The sequence below is a fragment of the Phacochoerus africanus genome, chromosome 7 (assembly GCF_016906955.1).
Source record: "Phacochoerus africanus isolate WHEZ1 chromosome 7, ROS_Pafr_v1, whole genome shotgun sequence".
NCBI lineage: Eukaryota > Metazoa > Chordata > Mammalia > Artiodactyla > Suidae > Phacochoerus > Phacochoerus africanus.
The window spans coordinates 65,920,925-65,948,618 of NC_062550.1; the positions used below are offsets into that span (position 1 = coordinate 65,920,925).

The 27,694-nt window shown below is 41.4% G+C and overlaps 1 protein-coding gene across 7 annotated transcripts in view; it reads right to left on the minus strand.

The window, feature by feature from the left end:
- CLEC2D (C-type lectin domain family 2 member D) overlaps positions 1-26,741 on the minus strand; it is a 66,140-nt gene extending 39,399 nt beyond the window's left edge. For 4 of the 7 annotated variants that reach the window (XR_007135881.1, XM_047787584.1, XM_047787579.1 and 1 more), the window contains exons 1-5: positions 26,048-26,741; positions 7,781-7,924; positions 4,985-5,107; positions 1,818-1,993; positions 1,152-1,258 (exon numbers count right to left, since the gene is read on the minus strand). Coding sequence is in view for 6 of the 7 variants with exons in the window: in XM_047787584.1 (XP_047643540.1) it covers positions 1,152-1,258; positions 1,818-1,993; positions 4,985-5,107; positions 7,781-7,924; positions 26,048-26,072 (575 nt within the window). In the remaining variant the exon portion in view is untranslated. Of the gene's footprint in view, positions 1-1,151; positions 1,259-1,817; positions 1,994-4,984; positions 5,108-7,780; positions 7,925-9,376; positions 9,491-10,290; positions 10,898-26,047 lie in introns of those variants that run through there. The other 3 variants (XM_047787580.1, XM_047787582.1, XM_047787581.1) reach the window with 3 other exon arrangements.
- Positions 26,742-27,694: the final 953 nt, after the last annotated feature.

Sequence of the window (27,694 nt, forward strand, 5' to 3'; positions counted from 1 at the left end):
AGCAAATGGACACCATTTCTGTATTTAGCTCCTTTATATTCTCCAAGTCCTTGCTGAATATCACAAAACTGTCATCATTCGGTTGTGTCCTCAATTAGGATTTAACTGGTACTTGGCTGCGGTGGCTAAGTGAACTGCTGCCGCTGGTGGCCTTCAGTGGAAGATTATGTTCAGTGTTCTTCTGACTTATTTCATACATGCGTGAAAATAAAAGTATTTACTAACTAGTAAATTCCTAAAAGGGCTTAGCTTTGATTGATGGAAGTGATTGGGCCCCAACATTATCTGTTCTAATGTATTGGTTACATTCAAAACACCCCCACTGCAATGTTCATGATCCAAAGAATGCAACAAAGTTCCTTCTGGTGATAAAACTTTAGAAGGGATTCCCATTGGCTCCCTGATGATCTTCTTTTTTAATTTTTATTTTATTTTATTTTGCCTGCATCTGCAGCATGTAGAAGTTTGCAGGCCAGGGACTGAACCTGAGCCACAGCAGTGACAATGGCGGATCCTTAGCCCACTGCACCGCAAGGGGACGTCCATCTCCTTCCTTTTATAAATGGATGCAGCCACTGGAAAAGTGGATTTAAGAGTCTGTGGATGTCAATTCTTCTGTGATTTTCTAGGATTTTAGAAACCCTGCTGTGCATCAGCTACTCTCTCTATATTCTCACTTTGCGAGTGTGTGTGTGTGTGTGTGTGTGTGTGTGTGTGTGTGTGTGTGTGTGTGTGTGTAGGCTGTGCCCACAGCATATAGAAGTTCCTGGGCCAGGGATCGAACCTGAGCCACAGCTGTGACTCAAGCCACAGCAGTGACAACACTGTATCATTAACCCCTAGGCCACCAGGGAACTCCTCTCTCCCTATTCTTACTAAGGACTTCAGCGCAGTTTAAGTCAGTGAATAAAAGTGGAAGAATTATGTCAAATGTCATCATCATGTTAAAGATTTCAACTGAAATCACAGTAAGTAAACTTCTTCCGAAAGGCACAGCTAGTAAATGGAAGAGCAGACAAAGGATTTATATGTCCTTCCAGCCAGTGCAATAAGTAAGCCTCCCATGATATTTAATGCATTTCTCATCAACACAACTCCCATGCACAACCACACGTAAACACAACAGAAGGAAAAGAACTCTCGAAACGTACGAGGCATTATATTCGGTGTTGTCCGTCCACTTCCAAACGTGACGTGGTGACTCTCTGCTAAGGCCAATCCAATGGTCAGATGGGCCTTTGTATCTTTTCAGGAACTTCTGTTGTAAAACACAGAAAGTAAAAACATGTGTCTCTTTCTCTTATATTACATGTAAGCCTCTCTTCCCTCCAGCCTTCTCTTTGATGGCAGCCTGATATCATTGAGAAGCTTAGTCTTTGGAGGACCCAGTTCTCTGCTTTAATTGCTCAAATGTCTCTGATTCCAAGTGACTTTAAAGTGACCAGACATCCCAATTGACTGGGAAAGTTGGTGCCTGCAGTTCCAGCATCAAATTAATATTAGTCACATTCACTCCTTTGAATGTCCCCATTTGGATGACAAAGTACATAATTACCATATTTCTTTGTACAGTGGGAACAATCATCTAATCTTGCAGGTTAACTAAGAGGATAGCATGAAAGAACACATCTAACTTGCGTCACGGGGTTTTAGGCAGAGAATATACCCCTAAAAAATAATAGGCACCAATATGCTTCCCACACCCCCAAGTCTGCCTAGGGGATCCTTCCTGGTCTTTCAGCTTTCACCCTATCCAGGCTTTATCCTCCTCAGGGGCTAAGTATTCAAAGAGAATAAGATCCAAAAATATTTCTTACCAGCTCCTCTTCGGTTTCAAACTGAGCCAGATGAGCTTCTAATGAGACACAGAACATCTGGCTGACTGTCCAGTTCTTTGCGTCTTCAGAAAAATAAAAACACTTACTTCCAAATCCAATCCATCCTTTTGGGCAGGTAACATACCGAACGTACTCTTGCCGATCTGCCCCTCTCACTAAAAATTGGACAGGCACAATGAATTACAACAAATAAATGTTCTCCTCCCTTTTATCTATTTTCCACTTATCATCCAGAAGTCAGTCTATTTTTTTAACATATGCATGTATACACATATATATACAGCGGGTATGCATGTCTGTATGTATAACCAAATTCCAAAGTGTGGGATTCGAAGAAAAACATGGCAAAGTATCAACCAGACTCTTGTATTGTAATGGCCTTTCATAACAGCATTTTGTTTTTCTTAAAATCTGAACAGGGGCCTACTTTTTTTAGACACACAGAGCACTGGAAATGTCTTCCATGCCCCAAAGCATTTGTTTTTCCCACTGAATAGCTTTCCTTGGGTACCTGTTTTGGCACCATTCATTATATAATTTCCCTCATCGCCATCTCATTTTGCTTCCAGAAACATATTCTCAAGTGCTTGGCTATATTAATAAATACACTATGGGTGCTGCCCAACTCTTGTTTATGTGCAGAATTGTTGAGCTGTAATGTGCTACAGACTAATATTTCTAGTGTCTCTTAGAATGCTACCAGCATTAACCATTTATAGTATACCAACAGCTACTCAATATGGAGAAATGTCATTGCATTTCGCTGCTTGTCAAAACAGCAGGTCTTTGTGAGATCATTTTTCTTTCTTTCTTTTTTTTTTCCTGCTGAGCCTATGGCATTCATAAATTCCCAGGCCAGGGATTGGATCTCTACCACAGCAGTGCAGTAACTCAAGCCACAGCAGTAACAATGCTGAATCCTTAACCCTCTGAGCCACCAGGGAACTCCCATTTTTCTTTTTTTGGTTTCTGGGAGAATACAATCTTGATATTCATCATCATTTACCATGTGGAAGATAGCAGTAGATTTTGCTAAATGACTTTATTGCTTTGAGGATTTGCCTTGGAACAAAATGTTCTACAGAAATCAACATGTGAATAAATATATATATTTCTTATATGGTGACCTTTTACCCCTGAGGTTAGTCTTGCAGTAGGTACTTTCCGTTGTGGCCTTCCTAAGTCATCACCAAAAGCCTTACCTCAGGCACAGTGGTCATTAGACCCCTGGACAACAAACGGTGTCCCTGTGTGACGTTCCTGGAGGTACGCAGACACTCATGGTTTGAAGGAAATCGATTTCTATCACATTTACTTTCTAGTACTCGTTCTCAGTATTAGACAGAGCCCTCTCTCCCACATCTGCCTCCATACCAGCCCCTTTTTTAAATTTTTTCAAGTTTTATTGAAGTGCAGTTGACTTACAAGGCTGTGATCATTTCTGTTGGACAACAAAGTGATTCAGTGATACAGGAAGACACACCTAGTCTCTTTCGAATTCTGTTCTCACATAGATTATCAAAGCTCATTGAGCAGAGTTTTCTGTGCTATACAGCAGGCCCCTTTAGCCAGTCATTCCATATACCTCAGACGCAGATGCCCGCCCCAAACCCCCAGGCCATCCCTCCCCACCGCCCAACCTGTCCCCTTGGGTAACCAAAAGCCTGTCTTCAAAGTCTGCGTGTCTGTTTCTGTTCAGAAAGCAAGTTCATTTGCATCCTCTTTTTAGATTCCACAGATTAGTGATATCACGTGATGTTTGTCTTTCACGGTCCAATTAACTTCCCGTAGTATAATTTCTAGGTGCAGCACTTCTTTTTCTTTTTTTATTTTATTTTATTTTATTTATTTACTTTTGCTTTTTAGGGTCACATCCGCAGCATATGGAGGTTCCCAGGCTAGGGGTCGAATCGGAGCTACAGCTGACGGCCTACACCACAGCCACAGAAACACGGGATCCGAGCCTCATCTGCGACGCACACCACAGCTCACGGCAGTGCTGGATCCTTAACCCACTGAGCGAGACCAGGGATCGAACCTGCAACCTCATGGTTCCTAGTCGGGTTCATTTCCGCTGCGCCACGACAGGAAATCTAGCATTTCTTTTTCTTGGTAAAAGAAAGGCAACCTCTTTACATTTCCTAGATTTTAGTGTGATGCATTTCTTAGGAGGTATCAAATCTTCTAGTGAACAAAACATAACACATTCAAATACTGAGGTTAGTACCAAGAACACAATGTAGGGTCTCCTGTAGTTTTCTGTTTTGTACATATTTCTGTTAAATATGTATGCAAATATCTTGGTCCTTGTCAGATGTTCTGCAACCTGCAAGATTTCAGAGTGTAGGCTGTGGGAAGAATAGATGTTTTTTGTTCCACAATCTGACTTTTTCCTCCCTTTTCCAATCTGTTAGTAAATACTGCTGACTCAGCTTGCAAAATATCCAGCATCTGACAACCCTGTCCCACCTGTCCTGTTCCCATCAGGCCCAAGCCACAGTCAGGCCTGGATTTCTACGAGACTGCCCTCAGGGGGCATCCCTGGTTTGACCCTTTCCTTCTAACAATGCATTCTCAATACAGCAGTTAAAAGGATTATCTAACAATGACAGTCACATCAGGACTTTCCTCTCCTATCACTTTCCCTTTCCTGATGGTCCTCCACTACATTCAAAATAAATGCCAAGATCTTTAACTGACTCCAAAAGCTATGATTAAGTCATTACCTTCCTGACCTCCAGCCTATTACTCTTCCTCATTCTCATCTTGCTTTAGTTCCCTCCCTCTCATCTTGCTGTTCCTCAGACATGCAGAGGTGATTCTCCTTGGTCCGGAATGTTTTCTCCAGACAGCCACATGGCTCCTTCAAACATTTGCTGAAAGGGTGTCCCCTCAAGCAGGCTTACTCTGGCCACTCTATGTCTACCACAATTTATTCCATCTCTGCTTTATTTATTACAGGATCTGTGTCGTCCTGCCAGAATATAAATTCCCTGGGAGCAGGGATTTTTTTTGTGTGTGTATTGTACATGGGTATAACTCAAGAACATCACGCAGGGGCTGGCACAGAGTGGGGCTCGATAAATATTTATTGACAACATAAATGTGTGAAGAACATTGTCAAGTGTGGAGCACACGTCACTTACCTGCCAAAAAAGTGGAAAGTACAATCACAGCTGCAGCTAAGACTGCCATAGGGATGATGAAACAAGCAAGCTTGAGAAAAGTTAGAGATGTAATGGATAGACATTTTCTTTGGAGATCCTCCCCTGTGAATACAAATGTCATAATCTCAATCACATGAAGGCGTTAGGGAGAGAAGCTTACATTTACCACAAAATCAACCTGTACAGTCAGTTTTCTTATTGCCTTCCCTATTGCCAACCCACTTCACAAAAGGTTCAGGTCCATAAAGGATGACCATGGCCCAAAGAGGGCTAGAGATAAGAGAAACTGAATTATTTTCCCTTAGAGAATCTTCCAGTTATTGAAAGAAGAGCTAATGAGAGAGTAAGAAACAAAAAGAGTAGAAATCAGGATGAAAAAGAAACATACAAATAATTCAGATTTACCTCCTTAAATAAGAGATCTGGTTAGAAGTACTGAGGGGAGCATTAGAAAATTAATCAATATAATTTGTCACATTAACAGAATAAGAGGAAAAAGCACATGATCATCTCAATAAATACAGAAAAAAATGTCAAAAATGTAATATTCATCCAAAATGACAAATCCCAACCAATTAACCAATTAGAAAATGAAGGGCTTTCCTTTTAAAATTTTGTTTTTTCTTTCAGCTGCTCTTGCAGCATATGTAAGCTCCTGGGCCAGGGATCGAATCCAAGCCAGAGTTGTGATGTATGCCACAGCTGCAGCAACACCAGATCCTTAACTCATTGAACCAGACTAGTGATTTTGAACTTGCCCCTGCATAAAGATAAGCCAGATCATTAACCCACTGAGCCACAGCAGAAACTCCCAAAATTTATTTTAATTGGTTCTTTTGGGGGTTTTTTTTGGCTGCACCAGTGGCTTGTGGAAGTTCTTGAGGTAGGGATCGAACCTGTGCTACAGCAGTGATCTGAGCCAATGCAGTGACAACAGCAGATCCTTAACCCACTGCACCACAAGGGAAATTCCTGAAGAACTTTCCTTAACCTGATGAATGTCATCTATAGAAAAAGTACAACTAGCATGATACTTAATGGTGAAAAAGTAAATGCCTTCCTCCAGAGGTCAGGAACAAGGCAAGAATGTTAGCTCTTACCAATCCAACTTAACATTTTCCAAGAGATTCTATCAGCAGCAATAAGGCAAGAAAAAAATAAATAAAAGGCAGGTAAATTGGAAAGAAAATTGTTTCTAGACGTGACATATGCTCATCTCCCCATAGAAATACCAATTTAAAAATTATCTGCTTGTGAAAATACTTTGCCAAAGAGCCAAGGATTCCAGGTACTCCCACCTTCCCACCTCCACCCCATGCCTCATCCCAGCTCTTGCCCACTCCAGCAATTCCAGGAAAATAAGGCAGCCTCAGACAGCTTCCATGTAGGGCTTCCAGTGGGCTCCGAGGAGCCCAAGCTCCTGCCTCCTCCAACAGGAAGATCAAGTTCACACTGTCTCCTTATTTCTGTGTGTCCCAGCAAACATTTATTCACCAAATACTTGCTTTTCCATTTCTCTGTCAATTATCTCCCCCCACTTTCAGGTTCCAAACCACTACCCCAAACATCTTTGGTTTTTTACTGGAGAGGTTATTTAAGGTGAAGTTTATGGCCACTTTAGGGAGTTACCAAGTTTCCCTGGGTTTCTCCCATGTATACATATTATGATTTTTTTTGGGGGGGGTTTGATTTTCTCCTGTTAATCTACCTTATGTCAATTTAATTCTGAGACCAGCCAGAAAAAGGACAGGAAAATTTCTTTCCCTGATACTTTCCTATGGTGTGTCCTCCTCTTGTCTCCCTCCAAATTCCTGCCTTTAATATTATCTTCAAAGAACCACAATAACCTTCAAATTTTTCATCTGAGAAGTGCTGTTGGGAATGGTCTCACAGAAGAACAAAAAAACAAAACATATTACTGATCTACTGGTTCTTTTAGTTTCATGATCTAAAAACCTTTGTTAACTTACAGGAAAGTTTCAAAAAATAAGTTTGAAGAGTTCCCGTGGTGGCACAGTGGTTAACGAATCCGACTAGGAACCATGAGGTTGCAGGTTCGATCCCTGGCCTTGCTCAGTGGGTTAAGGATCCGGCAGGTTGCCATGAGCTGTGGTGTGCGTCACAGACGTGGCTCGGATCCTGTGTTGCTTTCCTGGCTGTGGTGTAGGCCAGCGACTACAGCTCCAATTCGACCCCTAGCCTGGGGAACCTCCATATGCTGTGGGAGCGGCCCTAGAAATAGCAAAAAGACAAAAATAAAAAATAAAAAATAATAATTACAAAGGATCTAGACACCAAAAATCCTAGTTTTTACTGGCAACTTTTATTAGCATGTGTTATTACAAAACCGTTGGTGTCTGTTTGCTGTCACTCTGGGGTATACTAATCTGTTAATTAGTATCGTAATGTGGCTTGCCAGAGTGCAAGTTGCCAGTAATGTGGGGAAAATACAGAGACTAGCAATATAAAACCAGAGAATATGTTTCTCTTAACCTCTTAGAACCTAACTCACTGTGCATTTCTCCTGCCCCAGAAGGGTTTAAGTAACATACACAATAGTACAATAATGGATGTAACCATTACACAACCATCTAACCATCCACCTTCTCCCTCCAGACCCTTAAAACAGTCCCTCAAAACAGTCCCTCTCCCGCCGAGGCTGACCGTGAAGCATTAAGAGCCCGGACAGGAAATTTCAATCATGCTGCCGATGGTTAGTGGAAAAAGAGCCCTCCCCACCCAGCATTTTGTCAAAATTTATCGATTTTACATTACCAGATTGCCCTTCAGACATGCTTTCTCTGCAGGTATGACCTGTCTGTAAGAATTTCAAAGCCTCCAACGAAGTCATGTTCAGGCTCCTTTCAGCTTGTTCCCGGAACAGGACTGATTTCTCAGAAATGCAAAAGCCAAGAAGAACTACAAAAGCGAAAGCAAAAGATGGACACAGAACAGAAAAACACCCTGTTTCTCTCAGAGGATTGGCTCATTTCAAATGAGGTATATTGAGCATACATGGACTTTATGCATTAATAGTTTCTAGCATCAATATTTTTTATGCCTCAACCATGTCCAAAGGACAAGTAACTGGCTACCTGAGAAAAAGAACACATGGGAATAAGAGGCAGAATATCACAATGAGTTAAGTGGGCTGTAAAAAAAAAAATGATGCATTTGATAAATTTTTAACTTAGAAAGAGCAACTCCACAGACTCCTGCGCCCTGTCAAAATAGAAGAGCAGGGACCCAATTTACTCCCCTGCCTGAATCAACTAAAAAGAAAAAAATAAAATGTGGGGGGGGACACCTATATAGGGAAAAAGAGTGGATACAAGCATATGTATAACTGATGGTCCTAAAACTAATACAACATTTTAAGTCCGTGATACTCCAATAAAATTAAAAAAAAAAAAAAAAAGGACTGGGCACCACTCAGTGAAGGGCAGTGATCCTCTGAAACACATTTGGTGAGCCCTGCCATTGCCCCTGATTACTGCCCAGCAACAGTCATTCTGTGCGTTGAAGGAAGGAAGCTCAGAACAAGACCTGTGCACACAAGTCAGGAGCGAGTGCGACATCACACAGTGTGCCCCCTGGGTGCTCAGCAGTGTACTGATGAGCACTTGTGTGTGAGAATGGAGGGAAAAAACACAGGAAATGATCAGAAGAAACAGTAACCGGTGTGCTCACCTCCCCACTTGGAGAGGGTGACCATTTGGATCAACCAGGCTGGAAATACCCCATCATCTGTGGGGCATTTTAAGAGTAGTCGGAATGATTAGCCATAGACTAAATGGCGACCTGATTCCCTCTGACAAACTGAGATAACAGAAAAAAAAGGATATCTATCCTATATTATATTTACAAGGATTTTATGAGCTTTGTGCTAGGAACAGGAACATTTTATACTTATATATATAATATATCATATATTTCTTATATATTCTATTATGCGTAATATAGTACATATAATATACATTATATTATATATTATACTTATATTTTATAATATGTTATTGTATATTATACTATACTATATTATAATTATTTATTATTTTTATAATATATTATCATATATCATGCATAATATATAGTACATATAATATATAATATGTTATAATATAATATTATATAAAATGTTTATGTAACTACTACCTATAGTTATAGAAGATATTAAAAAATAGATACAAACCCAACATCTAGTGATAAAATTTCGTTTTTCATCTTGAGATGAAAAATACATTGGATGAATTAATGGCAGATTAAATGTGCGGAAGAAAAGATCAGTGAACTTGAAAATATAGCAATAGATGTTTAAGGGTAAATTCTATAATAAATTGTCATTGAATCCCTAAGGGAAAGATTACTCACCTTTGACAAAAGTTACTGTTGATAACTTTAGTATGAATCCTTATTATTAAGGATTGTTTTGTGGAACTTCCAGAATTTTTCAATACCAGAAAACATGAATGACACTTACTTTACCTGAATATAGAAAAAAAAAATTTAACAAGGAAAATATTCCATAATATCACCAAACATATCACTAAACATTCACTGTAATGGATAAACGAAAAAGAATAGTATGTGATTTATTAGGGATGGCATAAAACAACTGGAACGCTTATCCACTGCTGGCATTGCATGTTTTTGTTGTCATAACCAACCTCCATTTTGTAGCCTGGTAGACAATTCCAGTGCTTCCTGAATCTGAGTCTCTGAGCCACAGCTCTAACGACCCGTCCCCGATAAATGCCTCTTTATCTCAAATCAATCTCCATTTCTGAAATTTCAGTTAATAAGAGCAGTATATTACAAAAACATTGGTACACCTAACCCACAGGAAACGGAAGGGAACTTCCTTTGTTTTAAAACACATGTTTATTCTGCCAGAGGCTGCTTCAAGATATTCAGACCGAGTCTAAAGACAAGTCTCCCCGGAACGTTTGTATTCCTAGAAATGGGGCTGAGTCGGGGGGGGGGGGGGGGGGAGGCAGGGAGAAGAGACTCAGGCCAGTTCCTAATGGATCTCTACTTTCCAATTAAAATAGCGATGTGGGGGCAGGGTGGTCTGAGACATAAAAAGAGGGAGAGACCCTGAACCAAGTCACTAGGTAAGGCCTGCTGAACCTGCAGCCTTTCCCAAGCCTTTATCCCCAGACCACAGGACCTATCCTAAGGAATCTCCCACCCATCACTCCGGTGAAGAGAGCGGGTCAGGGCCCCAGGCAGCTGGAGCGAAATCAAGTTGGGTTTTTGGAAATCGCCTGTTTAGCCTGGCTCACCCCCACATTGGGAAAGACCTGGCAAGGCCTTCCTCTTCTTAGCAGCGGTTCCTCCTTCACCATGACCAGGCATTGGGGCAGCGGCGGTGGAGTGGGATGGAGGGTCTCAGGACTGCAAACTCCACTACCACTCCCCGTGCACTCTCCAGCAGCCCTCCAAATTCTGAAAATTGCGCTGACCTGAGAGCATGCATCCCTCTGGAGGCAGCTGTTTGCAGGATGCCAGGAAGTGACTGGAGCACTAGACTGGCTGCCAGGGGTCCAGATGCAACCTGCCCCACCCTGCGTACTTTTGACACATGGTTTTGCTTCCTATTTCTTTTCTCAGAAGGAGAAGCAGAAGAGAAAGCTTGAACTCTGGTAAACCAGATGTGATTCAGGGTTCACGTGCTTGGTTCCAAAAGTCCCACTTCTGGACCCTGAAACCTACCCTGACCAGTAGTGCCTGACTTGGGAGTGGGGAGGGGGACTGACAGTGGGTCAAAAAGAACCCCTCTGTGTAGCCTTTCTCCCAAACTTGGTCCCTCCCTGGCAGAGCAGAAGAAAGTCTGCAGAGGGTTCCAAAGTCTGGGAGCCGCTCTGGCCTAACAGAGATGGAGGATAAGGCTGTCTCTTTGTAGTTAACCTGTGACAACCAAGACTTCTAAGAACAGAAACCCTTGTCAAGACCCCCCCCCCCAAAGGCATTCATTTGTGGTTGTTAGGACTGCAGGAGGTACAGATGGAGAAGCAATGAATTGTGTCCCAGGAGACTACAAAGTGGGGGAAGTTGATAAATGCAAAAAAAGCTGCAAGTTTACACAAAATTGTCCAGAATTAGCATAGGAACTGGTAAGAAGAAAGGGTGTTTGTCTAAATAAGGATTGCTTGGGTGGGGAGAGGCTTTTTGAAACTTAGTTTGCAACTGGTAGCTGCTTGCAGGTGTTATTTTGAAAGTGGGGGGTGGTGCTCTTGGGTTTAAGACAGTTCAGAAAATTCAAGTTCTTAGTAATGCAAGAATGTGTCTGAAACCACATCTACCGATCTGACTCCATTTAGATGCCTGAACCATAGTTACTCCATTTTGAGTTTTAAGTGATCTTAAATATGCCATTTCCTGAATCCACCACCCTTTCTTGGACTTTCTGGGGGTGGTTAGATTTCAAAGCTGAGGATCTGGCCACAGTGAGGTTGATCTAGTTGGAATAGAGTTTATATACATATTGTGAAAACAAGACAGTAACTGTAGAAATCAGTCTTTGATCAACAACATTTTTTTCTAGTGGATTGTTTTAATCCCTGAAGTGATTTAGAAGTTTCACCAGGTATTGATAATAAAAAGCAAATGACTCTTTGGAAAACAGTGTGGCGGTTTCTTAAGAAAGTGATGTACGTATTATATGATCCAACAATCTCCCTTTTTGGCATTTACCCAAGTGAGTTGAAAACTGACTGCTTATGCAAAACCTGCGCAAATGTGTTTACACAGCTGTATTCATGACTGCCAAAACTTGGAAGCAACCAGGATGCCTGTCGATGGCTAAACATATGGTAGAACTGCCAAACAGTGGCCGAATAATCAGGGACTTAGGGAAAAAGAAAGTTCTCAAGTCAAGAAAAGACATAAGAGAGCCTTTAGCGCAGATTACTAAATGAAAGAAGACCATTTGAAAAGGCTACATACTGTAAAATTCCAACAATGTGACATTCGGGAAAAGGCAAAACTATGGAGACAGTGAAAAGAACTGTCTGGAATACTGAGAAGGGAGGTTGGGAGGGATGGACAGGTGGAGGCCAAGGGATTTTTAAAACAGTGAAACTATTCTGTATGATCCTGGAATGATGGATTCATGTCAATATACATCTTTCAAAATCTATAGCATATAGGAAAGAAAGGATGAACCCTAATGCAGACCATGGACTTCAGTTAATAATAAGATAGCAAAATTTGCTCTCAGCTATAATCATGTAACACATTAGGTCTGCCTAGGGAGGAACACACAAGGCCAAGTCAGAAAAGCAAGTGAGGAGTTCCCATAGTGGCTCAGTGGAAATGAACACGACTAGCATCCATGAGGACGAAAGATCGATCCCTGGCCTTGCTCAGTGGGTTAAGGATCCAGCGTTGCCAAAAGCTGTGGTGTAGGTTGCAGACAAGTCTTGGATTCTGCATTGCTGAGCTTGGGGCGTAGGACAGCAGCTCCAGCTCCGATTTGATGCCTAGTCTGGGAGCTTCCATATGCTACAGGTGTGGCCCTAAAAAGATTTAAAAAAAAAAAAAAAAAGAAGAGAAAAGAAAGAAAAGAAAAGCAGGAGAGGAGTACCCGTTGTGGCGCAGTGGTTAATGAATCCAACTAGGAACCATGAGGTTGTGGGTTTGATCCCTGGCCTTGCTCAGTGGTTTAAGGATCTGGCGTTGCCGTGAGCTGTGGTGTAGGTTGCAGATGCGGCTCGGATCCTGTGTTGCTGTGGCCCTAGTGTAGGCTGGCGGCTGCAGCTCCGATTAGACCCCTAGCCTGAGAACCTCCATATGCCTCCGGTGGGGCCCTAGAAAAGGCAAAAGGACAAAAAAAAAAAAAGGAAAGAAAAAGAAAAGCAGGAGAGATATAAGAAGACATCTGAAATGGATGGGCTGAGCCCAAGATGGCATCAGCAACAATTGCAAGCAGGCATTCTGTTTATAAAGGGCTGGTGGCGGGAGAAATGTGGTGGGACATGATGGGAACAATGTACAAGAAAGGGGGTGGCAAAGAGTATGTGTCTCCTCTCCAGGTCTCATGTCTGGATAAGTGTTGAAACTGTGCTGCCCTTAGCAGGCAGGGTAGTCAATCCTTGATCAATCATGTCTCACCAGCGACCTTACATGTGTCCTCCTTGTCCATGTTGCTCAATCTAAACAATTACATCCGCCCACATTCCCTAGGACCCTATAAACACATGCATGCAAGGTGTTAAAAATAGAGGAAGGTGGAGTTCCCGTTGTGGCGCAGGGGAAACGAATCTGACTAGGAACCATGAATTTGTGGGTTCGATCCCTGGCCTCGCTCAGTGGGTTGAAGATCCAGCATTGCGGTGAGCTTCAATGTAGGTTGCAGATGCGGCTCGGATCTGGCGTTGCTGTGGCTATGGTGTAGGCCAGCAGCTACAGCTCTGATTGGACCCCCTGGCCTGGGAACCTCCATGTGCTGCGGGTGCAGCCCTAAAAAGGACAAAAGACCAAAAAAAAAAAAAAAAGAGGAAGATGTGTAAGAAGAAGAAAAATGCCTGAAAACTCTGTATTTTCTGCTCAATATTTCCAAAAACCTAAAAACTGCTTTTTTCCTTACTTAAATCTAAAATGAAGTCTACTATTCTTTTTTTTTTTTTTTTGCTTTTTTTAAGAGTTGCGTGTGCAATATATGGAAGTTCTCAGGCTAGGGGTTGAATCAGAGCAGCAGCTGCAGCCACAGCCACAGCCATTCAGGAACTGACCCACATGTGCAACCTACACTCCAGCTGTGACAAAGCCAGATCCTTAACATACTGAGCAAGGCCAAGGATCGAAACTACATCCTCATGGTCACTAGTCAGGTTCATTTCAGCTGAGCCACAATGGGAACTCCCAAGTCTATTCATTTTCAAGAAGCAGATGACTTTTAGTCAGGATTAGAATTGTTTGTAGCTCAGTGCCGCAGGAACTTACAGTCATCCTTAACCAATACTGAAAGTCACAAGTGTGACATGTATAGAGCTCTAGAGCATGCGCTCTGAAAGTGTGACATGAGTTAAGGATCAGAGTCAAAGTTCATGTGCTGCCAGAACCCTCTAAATGAAAATCTGAAAAAGGCACCTTAGAAACTGCGGGACCCTATGTGACACAAATTAAAGCACTAACCTATAAAGAGCAAAAGATGGAGGCTGAAAGCTGTATTTTTGCTTTGCTATGACCACAGAAACTTTTTGAAGAGTATATTTATCTATCCACCTATCCATGCTGAAGGGCAAACATAAATTTAGTTTTTTTTTAATTGAAGTACAATTGAATTATAATAATATTGTAAGGTTGATTTACAATGTTAGTTTCAGGTGTATAGTAAAGTGATTTGGATACATACTTATATATGTATACATACACACACACATATATATTCATACATATATCTAAATTCTTTTTCCATTAAAGATTATTATAGGATACTGAATATAGTTTTCTGTGCTACACAGTAGGCCCCTATTGTTTATCTGTTTTATATACTGTAGTGTGTATCTGTTAACCCCATACTCTTAATTTATCCCTCCCCCGCTTCCCCTCTGGGTACCATAAGTTTGCTTTCTATGTCTGTGATTCTGCTTCTGTTGTGTAAATAAGTTCAATTGTACTATTTTTTTAGGTTCCACATATAATTATCATACAATATTTGTCTTTCTCTATCTAACTTTCTTCACCTAGTATGACAATCTCTATGTCCACATATGTTGCTGCAAATGGCATTATTTCCTTCTTTTTTATGGAATATTCCTTTGTAGTACCACATCTTCTTTATCCATTCCTCTGTCAATGGACACTTAGGCTGCTTCTATGACTTGGCTCTTGTAAACAGTGCTTCTATGAACACTGAGGTGCATCTATCCATTGGAATTAGAATTTTAATCTTTTTAAGCTATATGCCTGGAAGTGGGATCGCTGGATCATATGGCAACTCTATTTCTAGTATTTTAAGGAACATCTGTACTGTGTTCCATAGTGGCTGCCTCAATTTATATTCCCACCAACAGTAATGCTCAACATCACTAATTATTAGAGAAATGCAAATGAAAACTACCATGAGGTATCACCTCATACCAGTCAGAATGCCCGTCAACAAAAAGTATACAAATAATAAGTGCTGGAGTGGCATATGGCGTTTCTGGGCCAGGGATCAGATCTGAGCCGCAGTTGTGACCTAAGCTGCAGCTCTGGCAATGCTAGATCTTTAACCCAATGTGCCGGGACAGGGCTCAAACCTTTGTCCCAGGTCTCCCAAGATGTTCCCACAGTGGGAACTCCATTTTAAAGATGTTTATCTTACAACACAGGGCCTAGCTAATGGAGCATGGGTCCCAACTTTGTCTATCAGAATTACCTGCAGGGTAAATAAACAGCAGCAGAAGGAGCAGCAACATGACTGGGCCCTGACAAGAGCAAGTGTGGAGGAGAAGGTCAGGAGGGGGATGAGCAGATTATCTTTATGAGCAAGGAAAATTGACGACCTTTCCCTGAAGTTACCTAATTAGAGGTAACAATAGTATATAGACGATCCAGATTACAGCACTTAATAAAGCAAACAAAATTTTACCATAACATGAAAAAAAAGTATAGTATAAAATAGGAAATGGCCATATATATAACATGTCATATATGTTATATATGACATATATTAAAAGATGATATAGTTTAACAAATTGAATCAATAAAAGGGGTACTTATGGAAATTAGACTCCTATTCTTCCACTGATTGGAGCAAAAGGGAAACTGTCTTTTTTTTGGTTTTTTTTTTGGTTTTTAGGGCCACACCTGTGGCATATGGAGGTTCCCGGGCTAGGAGTCAGATCAGAGCTGTAGCTGGTTGCCTACTTCACAGCCACAGCCACTCCAGATCCAAGCTGAGTCTTCAGCCTATATAACAGCTGTGGTGTAGGTTGCAGCTTTGACCTGTTCGGTCCCTGGCCTGGGAATTTCCATATGCTGTAGGTGTGGCCATTTAAAAAAAAAATCAAGTTCATTGAATTTGAGAGTATCAAGTTCTGTGTGATGGCCACTGCCAGATGAGATGCCAGATTCTTTCAAAGCAGTAATGCAGGAAGGAGGCTTGAGACAAAAGAACTGTCTGGAAATATATGAGACTGGGAACAAGTTAACTTCTTTTTGTTTAACATCCATCAGATCACACTCTTAACTCAGAGAAAACTAAACCAACCCAGCAACCCAACAAGCACACTGAAAAACAAGATTCCTGGGAACAAAATAGACGGAACAGAAAAACAAATTAATGGTTTTTTTATTAGTTTTCCATTTTCTTTCACTTTCTAACAGAAGACCTAACGGAAGATTTTGTTTCAGTTTGCAATATTGATTGCATTTTGCATGGCAAGCAGTTAAAAGACTCTTAGCAAACAACCCAATAAATATTGTTTTCATCCACTTGAATTCAAACAGATTGCCTACCCAGGAACAGAACTGCCATTTGCGCTCCTATGGCCAGCCTTGTGCAAGATCTTAGTTTAGTTTAGTTTAGTTTAGTTTTTCTCTATATGACTTGGTACTGTGGTATTACAAGAGCAACAAGCCTGGGTTTTGAGGAGAGGAAACAGATGGTCAGTCATGTTCTTTATTCATCCATAAAATCAAAAAAACATGCAGCCGGATAACATAGGTATTGATGTACTAAATGAAATGATGTGGGTTGAAGCATTTACCCATTAACTTTGACTCTCTGACATCAGTATACAAGTTTAAGGACCAAAAAAGAAAGGTTTCCAGTGCTCCCTGGTAGGAACTGTTAGTAAATTAACTCAGATTTTAAAAACAAATAGGAGTTCCCATTGTGGCGCAGCGGAAACGAACCCGACTAGGAACCACGAGGTTGCGGGTTCAATCCCTGGCCTTGCTCAGTGGGTTAAGGATCCGGCATTGCTGTGAGCTGTGGTGTGGGTCGCAGACGCAGCTCAGATCCCGCGTTGCTGTGGCTCTGGCGTAGGCCAGTGGCTGCAGCTCCGATTCAACCCCTAGCCTGGGAACCTCCATATGCCGCGGGAACAGCCCAAGAAATAGCAAAAAAAGACAAAAAAAAATGTGTGGACAAACATCAAATGCAAAACTCGTGATAAGTGGCACCAATGTTCATCCCCTCCCCTTTCCCATGGCATGCATGAGAGACACACACACACACAGCCAGGGGGACTTTTTAATAAAAACCTCAAAACAGTTGATTCTGGCTGTGTCATCTACAGCAGTGGTTTTGTTCCTGAAGGGAAGGTTCTTGTCTCATCTCAGAAAGAATTTGGAAATGAGACAGAAATGGAGAAAGAAAAAGTGAGGATTTATTTAAGTGAGAAATACACCTCTTAAAGAGAGGTGGGCAGAGAGGTGAGTAACTGCCCTGAGTTTCTCTAGCACACAGGTTCTAAAAGGCATCCAGTTGCATGGGCGGGATAGTCACTGGGAAGAGGGGAGTTTGGGGTGGGGGTGTATTCCTTAATTTTCATTCCAGCTCCACCTTCCCAAATGCAGGAAGAATTTTTGTCCTCATTTAGCTTTGATCGGAAGAGTCATGGCACCAGTGCATGATGGGTACTTCTTGTCGGCTTAGCTAACTTTTTTTTTTTTTTTTTTGCTTTTTAGGGCCGCACTCTCGGCATATGGAAGTTCCCAGGCTAGGGGTTGAATCGGAGCTACAGCTGCTGGCCTCCACTGCACCCACAGCAATGTCAGATCCAAGCCTTGTCTAAGACCTACACCACAGCTCATGGCAATGCCGATCCTTAACCCACAGAGCAAGGCCAGGGATTGAACCTGCATCCTCATGGATCCCAGTCGGGTTTGTTATCCACTGAGCCACGAAGGGAACTCTGACATTGCTAATTTTATTATGACTTTATTATAATGAGGGCATAATGAGCAAAAGCTTACCTTCAGAAGCTGGAGATTCACGCCCTTTTCCACCTTTCTTTGTCTGCCTCCAGGGCATTTATTATCCTAAAATGTGTGGTTTCCTGTCAGTCTAGATATTCCTGCTTTCCCTTGTCCACCCATGGACACTGCTGTTTGCATGAGGAGGGGTTTTCTGCCATCTGGCCCCATACCCCCCCTTCTCTGCTCATACCTAACTATTTGCCTGCTGTAACAGTTTAAACACGTTAATATACCTGCCCCTCTGTTAATACGCCTGTTAAACTGCAGATTTGAATTCACTGGGTCTGGGGTGAGACCTGAGGTTCTGTATTTTTAACAATCTCCCAGTCAAGGCCTCTCCTGCTGGTAATGGACCCACCCAATGCCTTCCAGCCCTGGCAGGTGTGCAGGCAGAAACGCTCACTGCCAGGTCAGTAAAAGGGGCAGATTCCTGAGATCCTTAGGAGAGTCCCCTCTCAAAGCAGGAGGTGGTGGAGTTGATCAGGGGAAGTTTGCTTCAGGTAAGTTGGGGGGTACCACACAGCATAAAGGGGAACCTGCCCCCAGGAGCAAGCAGCTCTTGCTTTCAGGTACCATCACCCCCCACCACACCACCACCCTAAACTGAGGTACAAGAAAGAGGGCAGGAGTTCCCATCGTGGCTCAGCCGTTAAGTAACCCAACTAGGATCCATAAGGATACAGGTTTGATCCCTGGCCTCGCTCAGTGGGTTAAGGATCCAGCATTGCTCTGAGCTGTGGCATAAGCTGGCAACTATAGCTCCAATTTGACCCCTAGCCTGGGAACCTCCATATGCCACGAGTGTGGCCCTAAAAAGACAAAAAGACAAAACAAAACAAAACAAAACAAAACAAAACAAAAAGGAAAGTAGACCACTTATCTGGGACAGATTTAAGAATTTCTACTCAGACTTCCTCAAAGTCTAAGGAATTATTCTTCCTAAAATGTCGCTTCTTCTGAGCCTGGCATTGGGGAAAAGATGGAACAACTGAGTGGCTTTGAAAGTAACTGAGAGAGATGAAGAAGTGACTTCTTTGATTTGGAAAGGGGTGGTGGCTACCTTCTCTGGGTACCTCCCTCGTGCCTCTGGTATATTTGGAAGGGGAGTAAAGGGAAATGCACGGCAAACGTAGCACAGGGAACTCTACCCAATGTTCTGTGATAACCTATAGGGGAAAAGAATCTGAAAAAGAATGGATGTGTGTACATGTGTAACTGAATCACTCTGTTGTACAGCAGACATTATCACAACATTGTAAATCAACTATACTTCAACAAACTTTAAAAAATTAAAAAAAAAAAAAGACTAGGTGGAGGGAATTAGGTGTTCACAGAATAGTGTTCATGGTGTTCGAAAACAAGACAATAGGCCCCAAATGGAGTCACTTGGGCTAAGTCACTTGGGACCATTTTACCAAACTGAGACTTAATTAGTTTTGGCTCTCCCAGAAATGAGATCTTAAACCAGTTGATCAAGAACGGCCCGACCAGGTACATAATGTATACAACTGACCCCTGCTGTCCCCTAAAGGAAAGCGACTTTGCTTTAACCGACCCACGTTTTTGACAAGTGAAATTTCCTTGATGCGATCTCCACTGTCAAAAAGGTTTTCATTTTGTACATGCCCTTGGAGCTCCTCCTCTCTGTCTGCTCGACTGGAAGCTGCCCGATTTGAATCCAGTCTTTCTCAAATAAGCCCTTAACATTTCAAATATTCCTCGGTTTATCGTTTAACAATGAGACGATGTCTGCAGGGAGCGGGTCCTGGAAGAAGGTAGGACTTTTAGTGGCCAGGATAATAAGTCCACTTAACTACCTACTTCCATAGTGTTGGAAACTACAATAACTCTGGCTCAGTGTGGAAAGTGAGACACGTGGACAAGGAGAAATTGTGACCAGGCTCTTGACTTCTGCAGAAGGGCGTGGACACGCCAAAAAGTGTGCGCAACGAACAAAGGAGCCTCCCCTATTTCTCCCTAACGCAGGTGATGTACCTGTCCCCTTCCCATGGGTCAGGTCAGGGCGCACACTCTTCCCCGTTGGCTAATTTGAAACACAGTGTTACTGGGAGAAGAGGGAAAGGGAAGGGGTGGGGATCACAGGAAGGCAAAAGCGGAGCAAAATGGAGTCACCAAGATTTCCTTTGATAGAAAAGGCATTATGGTACGTCCCACAGTAGCATACAGACAACAGCCAAGTCATGGACTGAAAGGTCAGGCCTTATGTCCTGTGATAAACTTCAGTGCTTCCGGTGAGAAACTGAAAATAAGAATCCCTTCGGAAAAATCTGATACAAGGAATAATGGCTTTTTCTTCCTACTTCAGGCGTTACTTAAATTGTCACAATTGCTTTCTGGAAAACAACTGGCATAATGTCAAGAATCTTACATTTTTTTCGGCCATTTAGATAGACCCATAAATAAACGATGTGGGACAAAGGTCCCTTCCTCCTTATTTGTTTCATAGATACAACATAGATTCTATCATTTACATAGTTTTTAAAAAATGCCATCATTGAACGTACATTCAGAAGTATTAAGTATTCGATTGCTCTAGATTCCAGAAAGCTCTAAGGGACTGTTAGCTGTGTTATAAATATATTTAAAAGGTATTTATACATATATTCTGTTGTTTTGTTTTTTTTTCTTTCCAGGGACATGGCTGAATGACACTTCTCTGCCTCCTTGAACTCAGGCATGGCCATGTGACTTATTTCAGTTAATGGAATGTATGTGATATCTTTAGTTTAAACCAAAGTGTAATTATATTTAGACCAAAGTGTAATTTGTCACATCCTCTTTCCCCCACTGCAGTGCACAGCAACATTCTCAATGATACCATTTCTGTGCCCCTGGTTCCTGGAGTGAAGTAGACACAACAGAGGGTGCAGATAACTCTGAATGGACATGAAGTATGAAATAAATAAAAATAAATATTGGAATTTGGGGGTTAGCAGTTGCTACCAGGTTTAACAATGGACAATTTTCTATTGCTCACTTACTCAAAAGATAAAGTTCTCACTAAGGTAACATTTATTCTCATGCTGTGAAAAAATCTGATATGTTTCAAATTCTGAGAAGCATCTAACAATGTCATATTGAGGGCATACTCTTACGAGACCTACAAAGTGTGAAAAATACCTAATTTTAGCATGGCTTTTAAATTCTAAGAAACAGACTTGCAGCACAATTTAGATTGTCCAGTCTGATAAGGGGAGTTTTTAGGTCAGTATTGATTATATCAGTAGATTAAATTTAATTTTTTCAAATCCTATTGTATTCCATTAGTAAACATCACAACATCAGTAAAAATATTGGCTAGGAGTTCCCGTTGTGGCGCAGTGGCTAACGAATCCGACTAGAAACCATGAGGTTGCGGTTTTGATCCCTGCCCTTGCTCAGCAGGTTAAGGATCCGGCATTGCCGTGAGCTGTGGTGTAATTTGCAGACTCAGCTCGGATCCCGTGTTGCTGTGGCTCTGGCGTAGGCCAGTGGCTACAGCTCCCTTTAGACACCTTAGCCTGGGAACCTCCATAAGCCATGGGAGTGGCTCAAGAAAAAAAAAAAAGCAAAAAGACAAAAAAAAAAAGAATATAGGCTACGTCCCAACATTGTTTTAGGCTATGGTGGCTATATTGTTGAATAAATCTAATTCTTATCCTCAACAATGTAATGATAGATATAGATAAGAACCCCTTAAGATGGTCCAGAATCATCCTAGCCTCCTGGTATTGAGACCATTGCATACCATGTGTCATTCCTTCTCTTTGATTGTGAACAAAAATCTTGAATGTCACTTTTGAGATTCTGTCAAAAGAAACTATGCCTTCTGTCTTGCTATCGTTTTTTCTTTCTCTCTCGTTTTTCCCCCTAGGGTGCCATAACAAATTACCACAACCTGGACAGCTGGCAAGAGACATTTATTTTCTTACAGTTCTGGAAGTTAAAATTCTGAGAGCAAGCTGTCAAGAAGATCGTGCTCTATTGAAGTCTGTCAAGGAGAATCTGTTCCCCGCCTTTCTCTTAACTTCTGGTGTCACCAAGGATCCTTGGCATTCTTTTCCTTGTGTCTGCATAACTCGAATCTCTGCCTCATCACATGTTTTTTTTCCACCTGAGTCTGTGTTAGTGTCCAATTTTCCCCTCTTATTATAAAGACAACAGTCATTTTGGATTAAGGGCCCGCCCTATTCCAGGATGGCCTCATCTTTTTTTTCTTTTCTCTCTTTATTTTATTTTATTTCTAGGGCTGCACCCACAACATATGGAAATTCCCAGCCTTGGGTTTGAATCAGAGCTGCAGCTGCCAGCCTATGCCATGGCAATGCAGGATCTGAGCCACGTCTGTGAGTCTGTGACGTACACCAAAGCTCACAGTAACACCAGATCATTAACCCACCGAGTGGGGCCTGGGACCAAACTCGAATCCTCATGGATACTGCTCAGATTCCTTACCACTGAACCTCAGTGAGCACTCCCAAGATGATCTCATAGTAATGAATTATATCTACAATAACCCCATTCCTTAATGTGATTATATTCAGAGGTTCTGGGGGTTAGTGATTTAACATATCTTCAGAGAGTTTTAAGGCTGTAACCCACAGATCTTGTCAACCAAACATAGGACTTTTAGGATACCTCCAACATTGTCCCCCAATGTCTCAGCAGGGGCCCAAGCCTAAAAAAAGGCTTATCTTGAAGAGATTATGAGTTGCCTTTGTTTGTTTGTTTGTTTGTTTAACAGCACACACCATAATGGAAGTCACAGGAGACCCACAAGGTTTTTAAGAGAATGGTATTGGCAGAAATATTGCCAATTTAGATTGAAAGGTCAGAGAAAATAAAAAATGAAAGAGACATTGTATTGTCTCTTGACAGTAAAGTTGGACACCCAAATCTCTACTCTCGTGAAGCAGACAGAGAACATTTCTCAGCCACAAATATGTGCTACCTTTTGTGATAAAAGAAGGATGAAGTAGCAAATGGAAAAAAAGAATGCAAAAGGTGGCACTGATAGACAAACAATTATTCCTATATATTGAGACACAATCAAAGAACTTCAAATATTTGTCTGGCTGGATATTAGAACTGCTATGGATCAATCACTCCTGTGTGCCTATGACCTTATACTTTTTTCAACAAAAATGTCTATTGTGCTTATTCTATATCCCACCATTGTTATGTTGAGTGTGTGGGAAGCAAATAACCTGTCTTTTTAGTTTCTCAGATCTATATTTCTATAGAAGCTGTACTCAGAGAACTGGAAATGTCCACTTATGAACCTGACTTATGTAATAATATTCTGCACTTTGAGATAATGTTTTAATGTGATTACATGTTTGGGGACTTTGGGAAGGTGAATGTATTCTGCATGAAGAAGTGATGTGAATTACTGCAGGGCAGAGTGAAATGCACTAGGCAGCCTCTAGGGGCCCCCAGTGACCCTACATCTTTAAGTTCATGCTTTTGTGTAATCCCTCTGCTTGAGTCTGGACTGTACCTAGTAACTAATTTCTAATGAATATAATACAGCAAAGTTAACACATGACATTTTTGAGATTAAGTCACTAAAAAACAAAACCAAAAACAAAAACTGTGAACCCTGTCTTGTGTGAAACTTTACGTTTTTATTTCTTGGACACAGAGATTTCATGCGTCCAACAATTAATAATTACAGCCAACAGTCATCAAGAACCTGAGGCCAACTAATAGCCATGTGAGTGAAGCTAGAGATTTTCCCCAGTTGAGGCTTGAAATGACCACAGTCCTGGCCAGCACCTTGACTGAGAAACCTTAGGTTAGAATATCCAACTAAGCTGCTCCTGGATTCCTGAGCCACAGATTCTCTGATATAATACATGCTGTACATGCTGGGTTTTGTTTTTTGTTTGTTTGTTTTTTTGTTTGTTTTGTTTTGTTTTGTTTTTTTGGCCATGCCTAAGTCATGAGGAAGTTCCTGGGCCAAGGATTGAACCCATGCCACAGTAGTGACCTGGGCTGCTGCAGTGACAACACTGGATCCTTAACCGACTGAGCCACCAGGGAATTCCAAATGCTTGTTTTAAGCTGTGAAATTTTGGAGGTAATTTGCAAAATAGCAGTAAAGCCAATAAAGACATCAGACATTGAATCAACAAGTAGGGGGAAATGTGGAGTGTATTTAGGAAAGGATTGAACATAGATAATACTGAACTAGACTGCTGAAATTCCCAAATCAGAATGTTATTATCAGAGTTCCCGTTGTGGCTCAGTGGTTAACGAATCCGACTAGGAGCCCTGAGGTTGTGGGTTCGATCCCCGGCCTTGCTCAGTGGGTTAAGGATCTGGTGTTGCCTGTGAGATGTGGTATAGGTCACAAACGCGGCTCTGATCCCACGTTGCTGTGGCTCTGGCGTAGGCCGGTGGCTACAGCTCCAATTAGACCCCTAGCCTGGGAACTTTCCTATGCCGTGGCAGTGGCCCTAGAAAAGGCAAAAAGAAAAAAAAAAGAATATTACTATTAATGCTTAAAATATTTTTCTAATATATGATATATTACATGTTAAAAAATTCATGTGGGGATCTGAATGTGGAGATACCATCAGAAAAATATTTTCAGAAAATCAGCTGAGATTAGAGTTCGACATGAATGTTTAGAGCAGGCAAATAATTTTTCTTCTTATCGATTATTTGAAAATGAAATTATATTTATCTATATATTTTCTCCTTTTGTGTTCTACCCAAATTCTACCTCCATTATTCTTAATGTGTGCCTATATTGTTTACCTGTTCTTCTAATCCGTTGACAGTTTCATATGACACCTAGTGTAAAACTGGAAATTCCCGGATCATCCTTGTTACTATACCCATCCCTTCCAAAACTATCTTTGAACAAATGACTGGCTTGGAAAGCTTCCCCCACACACAATGAAGTTCCAGAAATAATTTGCAGGGGACCTATGCATAGATGCTCCCTTTGCACTGATTTACTGCCATCCCAAAAGCAGTACGAAGAATCTGTATTTAAATAAATGCTTCAGGAGAAATAAGATAATTTCATGTCAATACTTCTTCATACTTTAAGAGATCATGGATAACTTAGACTGAAAAAAGAACCTTTCTAATAAATGAACTTAAAAGGATCAGACACAATACAGAGATGAGAAATAAGCTGGTGGCACAACACTGTAAATCAACTATACTTTAATAAAAAGAAATAACAACAACAAATAAGCTGGTATCACTCAGCAAAGAAAAGTGAAAAACATCTCTGACACTTCTATTAGAAATGAAGGATATTCTTAAAGAAAGGAAAACCGTAGAAATATTATGATATAAAATGAACTGCCAAACAAGTCAAAGCATTTAGAAAGTCATTGTCATAAAAGAAGGACTAAGGAAATTGGACTGACGTGTAAAATCAGTATTTCTGAAGACTAGAACACAGGAGGAAAAGTTTCAGCATCAATTGAAGAAAACTCTACTCAATAAAGAGGACAACTTAATATGAGCATTATAGAAAGTAAAACACAGCCTGGTAATGTTCCCCTTTTTTTTTTTTTCAGTATAAAGAAAAAATATGCAACTTACTGGAAATATCAACCTTAACTTAGACTTTGCCACAGCCCCATCAATGGCTGACAATAAAAGAATAATATTTACACTGTCTGAGGAAAGCAGCAAGTAAGCCAAGCTCTTACACCCATCCTGTTCTCAGGCAAATGTAATCTCAAAACTTAGCATCAGGAACTTACTGAATACAACATATGTAGACTTTTTCTGAAAATAAACTCCTTAACAAAGAAATCCAGACAACCCATAGGTACATGAAAATAAGAATCTCAGAAAACATGAAGACAATGTATGAAATTACTGGAACTATAGATTCTCCCCTAGGGCTAGTGACTGTATTTAATGTTGAAGTTTAAACTAAGGAGCACATAATTAACATTAACATCATATTATACTTCATATGATGAAGTATAGACCTGAGGCTAAAGCACAATTGAAATTATTACCCCCCCCAACAGGAAGCAAATGTAAGAAATATAAATGTGGCCAAGTTCTTCCTCTGACAAGGTAGGAATTCATTTCATAGACTTAGATTCAACCAATAAATATAAAATTACAAACATTAAATTATAATACTTACGGAGTGATGTTGTGATGGCATAAGACATCCGCGGTCACTGCCTTTAACTTCTAAAATTTGTCATCTCTCCATGATGAAAACTGCCTCTCCGGGAGCTGTGGCATCCAGCACCACACACCAAGGTACGCAGGAGGAATCTCACTCACTTCTGCATTGGGTAACAGGCAGACACACCCCAATACAATTGCAGAATCAGCAGGAGCCTGTGAACTTGCTTCGACCTCTAGAAAATGCTGACTTGCACAGATACATTTGGATAATTTCTAGGAATTCAGGTTTCTAAAGAAGTTCAAGAACTCCATGGAAACAAACAAACAAACAAACAACAACAACCTCCACTGAAGGGGGGCAAGAGGAACTTTCTGAGCATCACCCTGCCCCCAAGGTGGCATCACTTAGAGAAGAAGTTGGCTGAGAAACCATCCCAAGGGGGAAAGGAACAGTGGTGAGTGAGCACTTGGTTTTCCCAGCTGTGAGGGCTATTGCTAAAGAAACTTTTTGAGCTAGAATTTGAGTGTTGTTGTGAAGAAGGCGTCAACAACAACAGTATTAAACAAGCGCTCCATGACTTAGGGAAAGGGAAACATGGGGAGAGAGGGCAGACGACAGAGGGAATTAAAGGGATGTCTGCTGACTGTGTTCTAGATTCAAACAGGAGACCTGCCCAAAACCTGCTGGGAAATCTTCACTTGAGGATCTTCCCATCTGCCTGTGGGAATCCCCAGTGCCACAGTGCCAATCCCACACTTCCCCTTCTCTGTGGCTGCTTCCTTGTGTGCACTCCTGAGGGCGGTGGTGAGAGCAAGCCTGGACAGACAGAGAGGACGCCCAGAAAACAAGCAAAGTTCTGAGCACAAGGAAGAAACCACAGTCTTGAGCTACAGCACCACCTTCTAGAAGAGAAAAAAGAGATTACCAACAGTCAGCCTGGTGGGTTGTAAAGTTGAGAGAAGACATACAAGCTTAAGAATTTGCCGTGGAGTTCCCGTCATGGCTCAGTGGTTAACATATCCGACTAGGAACCATAAGGTTGCGGGTTCGATCCCTGGCCTTGCTCAGGGGGTTAAGGATCTGGCGTTACCGTGAGCTGTGGTGTAGTTTGCAGACGTGGCTTGGATCCAGCGTTGCTGTGGCTCTGGCATAGGCCGGTAGCTACAGCTCCGATTGGACTCCTAGCCTGGGAACCTCCATATGCCGCAGAAGCGGCCAAAGAAATAGCAAAAAAAAAAAAAAAAAGACAAAAAAAAGAATAATAGGCAAATAATCAGGCAAGGTCCTTTTTTTGAGTCCTTGCATCCCCTTGGCTCCCCGCATCTCCCCCTTTTTTATTTTTTAAAATGAATGTATGATGTTCAGTTGAAAGATGTCAAAAATTACGACCTATAAGTTTAAACAGAACTGGGAGAGACAGCAATAGTAGAATCAGAGGTAAAGCAGACACAGCAAGACTAATGAGCACAGAGGTAAGAGATTGGTGACTCACAAAACTGCTTATGTTATTAAATAAATCTGATGCTATATTTTGAGCACTGAAGGCTCGTTCCCCCTGATTTATATCCAGTATCTCCTGATGTAATTTCGAAATATCCAATCCAAAGTCAGAGTGATTCCAAACTCCTTCGAGATGATTTTTAATTTTATCC